This window comes from Microtus ochrogaster, chromosome 10 (genome assembly GCF_000317375.1).
Source record: "Microtus ochrogaster isolate Prairie Vole_2 chromosome 10, MicOch1.0, whole genome shotgun sequence".
NCBI lineage: Eukaryota > Metazoa > Chordata > Mammalia > Rodentia > Cricetidae > Microtus > Microtus ochrogaster.
In genome coordinates this window covers 76730790-76738063 of record NC_022016.1, presented here as the reverse complement: position 1 = coordinate 76738063, position 7274 = coordinate 76730790, and the positions used below count along the sequence as shown (strand labels likewise).

The 7274-nt window shown below is 51.7% G+C and overlaps 1 protein-coding gene across 2 annotated transcripts in view; it reads right to left on the bottom strand.

Moving 5' to 3' along the window:
- Ttc39a (tetratricopeptide repeat domain 39A) overlaps positions 1–7274 on the bottom strand; it is a 43459-nt gene that overhangs the window by 35552 nt on the left and 633 nt on the right. Inside the window, exon 1 of one of the 2 annotated variants that reach the window (XM_026782080.1) lies at positions 7218–7268. The exons of the other annotated variant lie outside the window; for it this stretch is intronic. Within the exon in view, the coding sequence (XP_026637881.1) occupies positions 7218–7255 (38 nt within the window). The 5' untranslated portion in view covers positions 7256–7268. Of the gene's footprint in view, positions 1–7217; positions 7269–7274 lie in introns of those variants that run through there. 2 annotated transcript variants of the gene reach the window in all.

Below are 7274 nucleotides of genomic sequence, written 5' to 3'. Positions count from 1 at the left end.
CAGTCCAGCTCTAGGGGTGACCTTCAAGCTCTACAGCCCAGCTCTAGGGGTGGCCTTCAGGCTCTACAGTCCAGCTCTAGGGGTGACCTTCAAGCACTACAGCCCAGCTCTAGGGGTGGCCTTCAGACTCTATAGTCCAGCTCTAGGGGTGGCCTTCAGACTCTATAGTCCAACTCTAGGGGTGACCTTCAGGCTCTATGGTCTAGCTCTAGGGGTGACCTTCAGGCTCTACAGTCTAGCTCTAGGAGTGACCTTCAGGTCCTATAGTCCAGCTCTAGGGGTGACCTTCAGGCTCTATGGTCTAGCTCTAGGGGTGGCCTTCAGGCTCTATAGTCCAGCTCTAGGGATGGCCTTCTGGCTCTATAGTCCAGCTCTGCTTCCTGTCCATTCTTTTGCTTCCTAAGTGTGGATAAGATGTGGGCAGCCAGCTTCCTACTACCACACTTTCCCCAGCATGACCAGCAGCATACCCCAGGAACTGCAAACCCAGAATAATCCCTTTCTTTCTTAAACTGCTCTTATCAGAGTTATTTTATCGCAACAACAGGAAAAGAAACAGGAAAAGAAAAGATAGGGCCGGGAGAGGTGGCTCAGCAGTTTATAGCACTTGCTGCTCTAGGGGAGGACCATGGTTCAATTCCCAGCACCCGCATGATGGCTCATGACCATCCATAACTTCACTTCCAGGGGGAAGAGGCCCCCCTCTGACTTCTGCAGGCTCTAGGCACACATGTGACACACACAGATACATGTCAGCAAGACTTCATTTAGATAAAATAAGTAAACCTAAAAGAAGAAAGAGACCAAGACAGCGATCCAAACTGGCCTCAAACACTCAGCTCAGCCCTCCTGCCCCAGTCTCCCAAGAACTGGGGTTACAGGCTGAGCACTTCCTTTAGGGATCCCCTTAACACACAGCTCCCCACTCCCTTTGCAGGGCATTCTTGTGCTAGTTCCTCTTTGGGTGTGGAACTTGCGAGTTGCTTGCTGGGTTCTTCATGTTGATTGTGGTCTTCATTTCCAGGGATTCCACTAGACCCTTATTTCAAATCTGGTAGGTTATTTTAGACAGCCACTGACTGGTTCCCAGCGTATTGTTTCCGATTCAGCTTCAACTTCACATATCATAAACCCAACTAATTATATATTAATTTGGCATTTTAGATCCTCAGAGAAAATAATGTTGCTAATTATTGTTTCTGGCGCCTGTCACGCACAGTGGCTTATTTCCTTGTGTGTTTTGGACTTTTATTGGTAACTCACATTTGAGTAATTCCAAAAGGGACCTTGGGATGAGGACCCAACCCTTCAGAAAAGGCTCTGTTGACTTTGGCCAGGTTCCCTGGGTGCTGCCACCCTGAGACTGTAAAAATAAAAATCACTATTTTACTTTAGGATTCTAGGTCCTCAAAGGTAACGTGGATTTCCAGCTCTTGTAGGAAAATCAACCAATGTTTGTCATTTTTAGGGAAATACTTTCTCCACTGGCAGATTCTTCCCAGCCACGCCCCTCCTGTTCACTGAGGCTGGAACTCCAGGGGCCCCTATTTCAGTGCAGAGAAAGGAGGTTGGGTTTTGAGTCTTCATGCAGTGCAAGCCCCAAACCTCCCCTCCCCTGCCTTGAGTGACCACCAGAGGTTCCTGAGTCTCAAAGGTGCAGTGACCACAGCTTGTTTCCAGTCACCCTTCAGCTCCCACAGCTAGGGAGGACCTGTGGCTGTCAAGGGGTTCAGGAGGGCATCTTAGAGGGTGCCTAGTGTAACCCACCCAGCCCCCAGGAAATCGTTCCGAAGGCAGAATTTAGGAAACACTCACCCTTCTAACCCAGCCCTGTCTTAACAGCCACGGATCTGATCATGTTAATTCAAATCCATCATGGCTCCTCATGTCTCTGAAGAACACTCACTCCCTTTCCACGGTCATAAAAGGCCCCACCCAAAGCAGGCTGGCCTTCCTCTCGTGGAGCCTGGTAGGCCTGTCTTCCTTTGTGTTCAGGGCCCAGCCTAGCAACCAGTGTCCAACCCATTCATCTCTGCTGTGTGAATTAACTAAGAAGCTGCAAGCATCGTGCTACGAGTGCTCAATGGCATTCTTCATTTGTACCCTCGAAGTGCTTTGTGACATAGGGCTATGCACATTGCAGATGAGAAAACAGAGCCACAGAGGCCAAGTTGACTTGGCCGAGACCACAGAGTCAAGGGTTGGGCTCTCAGTTTCTGCCTATGTCAGTATCCATCGGCTGAGCCTCATGGATCAAGAGGCTCACATCCACCAAGTGCAGAGGCAAAAGCCTCCCTCTCATTTTTGCCAACATCCTACCCCTCACCACATCCCAAGGAGAAGTGGGAAAGACACACAGCACCTCTTTGTCCTAACTGAAGTGTGGAAGGTCTACAGTGAAACCCCCCCCCGCCCTCCCCCGCCCCTAGAGATAACCTTGAACTCATTTTTCCTGTCTTCCCTCCCACCACACTGACTGAGCTCTCTCTCTTGGTTGCTGCTCAGTCTGGGCTCTGGGAACAGAGTGGCCCCAGACTGGAACCTTGCCCTTGAGGAGCTCAGTCTTCTGAAAGGTCCTGAGCTACCAGAGCAGTGACAGCCACAGTTAACAGGGCTGTGGCTGTAGAAAGCATTGGGACTGAAGAGGCCCTAACTCAGCTTGGGCACAAGAAGGTATCTCAGCCAGATGGCACCGCACTGAACCCAGGGCACAGAAAGAAATCCATGAAGGGAATGGAGCGGGTAAAGGTGGCAGTGCCACAAGGTGGTTCCGAGGCCAGGCAGGCTCGACAGGCTGAAGACAGTCCAGAAAGCCTACTGGGTGGAGAGATGAGGCAGGGCCTGGCCGGGGAGCCCAGGAAGACTCCTATGGGATTAATGGCACGAACAGCCACTCCATCCACCAAGAGATCACTCAAGCTTTATCTAAGTTAGCTGCAGGATGATTTCGCTCAATCCTCCTCCCAGCTGAGCTCTTATCTGCCTTTGACAGATAAGCATGAAGACACAGCAGCCTGGGCAACTCCTCCCAGGGCTTCTGCAGGGGCAAAGCACAGGGCTTTCCCCAGGCTTCCCCTGCCCTGGCTAGGAAGGAGGCCCCAAGTCCATCCTGGCCTTTCTGTTCCAGGATACCTTGTTCTGCCAACTTACATCCTTGTGGTGATGGTGGCCTCTCTGCTGTGCCTTAAGGACATTCAGGCATGGGTAAAGGATGGGGATACACGGGCACTGAGTTGGAGAGCTCCATGGGGTGTTAGGCACAAGGATGTCCCATTCAGATACATATGCGCTCACCCCCTCCCCCAACCCCCTCCCCCCACATACATGCACACACAGAAGGCCACAGTGAGAAGCAAGCTGCAGGGTGGGGGTGGGGGGTAGGAGAGAGCCAGGCAGCTGGGGCCACTCTACTCCTCTTCCCTTCCCATCTTCCTGTGTCATGGGCTTGGGCTGGCGACAAAGTCCTGGGAGACCGACCCTAACCTCAGCCAGGACAGTCACTCAGGGAGCAGACTAGAGCCAGGCCTGGATTTTAATCTCTGTTCTGCCCTTTTGTGGTGCAGGACTCTAGAAGTGAGTATCCACGGGGGGTAGTGGCTCTGAATTGACCTTTCTAAGCTTCCAGTATGGTCAAGAGGTTTCATTCAAAGCCCCACACTCCTGCGGCCCTTAGCTACACACAGCCTGTACTCCAAGGCATGACTTAACACGCCAAGGTCTCTTAGAGCTTTGAAAGCAGACAGCCTTGGTCTGGCCAATGTAGCTCTGCAGTCTCTTGATCACCCCGTAAAGGCTTTGTGTTTTCAGTCTTTTGAGACTGGACTGGGTCTCTTATATCGAAGGCCAGCCTGGAACTCACTATGTAGCCAAGAATGAGCTTGATCCTCTTGCCTCCGCCTCCCATGTGCTAGGATTGCAGGCATGTTCCGTCATGCCCAGCTTTATTCTGTGCTAGGGGATCAAACCCAGGGCTCTGTACATGCTAGACACGTACCACACAACTGAGGCTCACCCCAGCCAGCAGAAAGTTCTTCAGCCTTACAAGCCTTTATTTCCTTGTCAATACAATGGGCCCCAGGGTTGTGAGGAAGGACAGAGGTGGGAAGTACTCACGAACTATTACTGGTTATTCTTTTTTTGTTTGTTTTTGTTTTTCAAGACAGGGTTTCTTTGTGTAACAGCTCTGGCTGTCCAGGTACTCACTTTGTAGACCAGGCTGGCCTCGAACTGACAGAGATCCACCTGCCTAAATGGGTGCGCCATTGCCACCCTGTATGGTTATTCTTTTCCATTGCTGTCAATTCTCTCCCAAGCACTGATTTGTAAAGGAACAAGCCAGGTGTGGTGGCGTAGGAGTGCTCCTACGGTCCCGGCACTCAGGAACGCTGAGGCAGAAGGATCTGGAGTCTGAGGCCAGACAAGGACCACACATTGAGATCCTATCAGAAGGAAATAAAGAGAGGCGGGGGAAGAGGAAGAAGGGGATGAGGGAGGCGGTGCTAGAGTGTGCACCAGTAACCCTTGAGGGCCACCACAGAGGCAAAAGACAGCCATACAGGAATATTCTGTGTTTGAATAGCAGGACACAGGGAACCACCCCAATATCTAACAAGGGGAGTAAACACGTGGAGTCTTTACACAGGGTGATGAAGCAGGTATCAGGGTGACAGGGACCAGCTTGTGGGACCAAGAAGGCAAAACCTCACAAACCCAAACTTTAAATAAGTAAACAAACAAAAAGCGCACGCCTTTAATCCCAGCACTTGAGAGGCAGAGGCAGGTGAATCTCTTTGGGTTCAAGACCAGCCTGGTCTACAGAGCGGCCAGGACGGCCAAAGATACACAGAGAAACCCTGTCTCAGGAAAACAAACAAACAAACAAACAAAAAATACTCTCCATCCCCAAACTGGATGTTTTTTGATTTTCCTATACTCAGCAGGAGGATAAAAATGGGAAATGATAAACCCACGATTCCGGCTGGCAGTTATCTCTGGAGAGGGAAGGCAGGAGGCTCCACGAGGGCTTTGTGACGCTAACAAGACTTCTCTCTTAAATACAGAATAAAGTGTGTGGGCACAGGGTTAATGTCTGGCAACACAGCGTGACAAGAACATGGGGTCATTCCAGGACAGGAACCAAAAGCTACAGAGAAACCCTGTCTAGAAAAATCCAAGAAAAAAAAAAAGAACATGGGGTTAGCTTTATGATTATTATTGTTGTTTATTTTCGAGACAGGGTTTCTCTGTGTAACAGCCCTGGCTATCCTGGAACTCGCTCTACAGACTAGGCTGGCCTCAAACTCACAGAGATCCACCTGCCGCTATTTCCCAAGTGCTGGGAATAAAGGTGTGTGCCACCACCACCTGGCTTCCATTTTATTATTTACCATAGGGACTGGGGAGATGGCTTAGTGGTTATGAATGTGTGCCATCCTCACAGAGGACCAGAGTTTGGTTCCAGGACCCATATAGGTGGCTCATAACTGCCTGTAACTACAGGCACAGGGGCTCTGATGCCCTCTTCTGGACTTTCTCTTTATACATATACACACGTGGGTGTGTGTATATATATAATTAAAAAACAAACTATCCTTAAAAATTATTTATCATATCCTCTGAAGCCTTAAAACATTTCACAACTTTTTAGCTGGGCATGGTAGCATAGGCCTGTAGTCCTACCTGGGTGGGAGGTAGAGATGGGGACATCAGGAGTTCAGGGTCATCCCCAGCTACATAGAGAACGCAAGGGTAGCCTGGACTACATGAGACTGTCTCAACCCACCCCATTGCCACTACCAAGAAATTATTGTTATATGGTGGAAATCTGAGACTTGACCATTCTTTCCCAGAGTTAGACCTAGACGAGGTCTGTTTGCTGAGTGACTAAGTAGGTAAATATCTGTGGTGGAGACGGAGATGCTTCTGCTTTGGCCCTCTTCTGCTCAAACCCCGCAAGGATAACACTGACTGGGACAGGTGAATGGACAGATGAACCTGTTTGGCATCAAAGAGTAGGCCCTCAGGCATACAAGAAGACGGTTGTTCTGTTTGTGCTAGAGATTTGTGCTGACTGGAAGCTTAGAGCAGGGCTGGAGAAGCCCAGGGTCATTCCAGGGACTCAAGCATAGACGTGGGTGTGTGAGCCAGAGGGATCAGGGTGGCTTCCAGCCGGGAAGTCTTAGATTCGTGGATGGAAGCCTTGCTCTGTGTCTACCTTCTGAAAAATGGGGTTGTGCAGAAAAGTACCCTGCCAAGCTCCAGATGTGAGGCCTTCAGTCCTCAGCAGGGAGGGCACAGCTAGCCCAGCCTCTTCGTGTTTTCCAAAGGAGGGGCCAGGAGTCAGGGAGGTGAAGGCCTTGACCAAAGTTATACAACAAAAATGAGGAAGGGAAAACTTAGCCTTCCTCCAGGCCACCATATTCCCGGCACCAAACTTCCAAGCACTCAGACCCGTACTACCATAGCGGGCCCTGGGGGGGCTTCCAGCTGTCCTGTGGCACCAGGCTCCTTTCCTCCTTGCTAACCTGTCAGGCCTCAGGCCCTTGGCAAATATTGTCCCTGTTCTGATCTCCAAGTAGGGCGGGCACCCCTCTCAGCTCACCTGAGCAGGATCTGCCCAGCAACCTCCCACAGCCAGGGAGACCAGCAACTCGCCTCAAGCACTGAGACCCAGGAACAGCAGAGCTGCTGATTGTCTCCAGACAGCAGCTGGCGGTGCCTGGGGACAATGTTGGGGGTCTGACCGTGACTTCTGCGGGGTGGGGGTGGGGCCGACCAAGATAGCCATGTTGATAGTGACAATACCCACCTTGACAGCCAAGGTTCCTGCTACACCCAATATCCCGGGCCGGAACACGCCGCTTAGAGCCCTTCAAACACCTTAAACAACCCTAAAGGGGATGCAGTGTTCAAATTTCACTCCCCACTCTTACCTCTTGGATAATGGAGGGCAAGTCACTTAAGAACTATGCCTCAGTTTCCTCATCTGTAAGGAGGGTTGATCGTAACAAGGCCCACCCCACGGGTGCACACTCCATAAGGAGGGAGAGAAAGTTGGGACCCAGAGGGACAGTTGACTGAGCCAGGGTCCCCGGGAGGCAGCGGGGCGCGGGCTGCCCAGCGGCTGGAGCCGCAGTGCGGTCCTGGGGCTATTCCTGGGAGGTCCCGCGGCATCCACCCCGCACGGCCCGCGCCCCGAGGCTGCCTTGGCCACTCACCCCGCGGGCAGGGCTCCCGGGCCACCGGCCGTGGTCATCGCTGCGCGCGCCTGACGC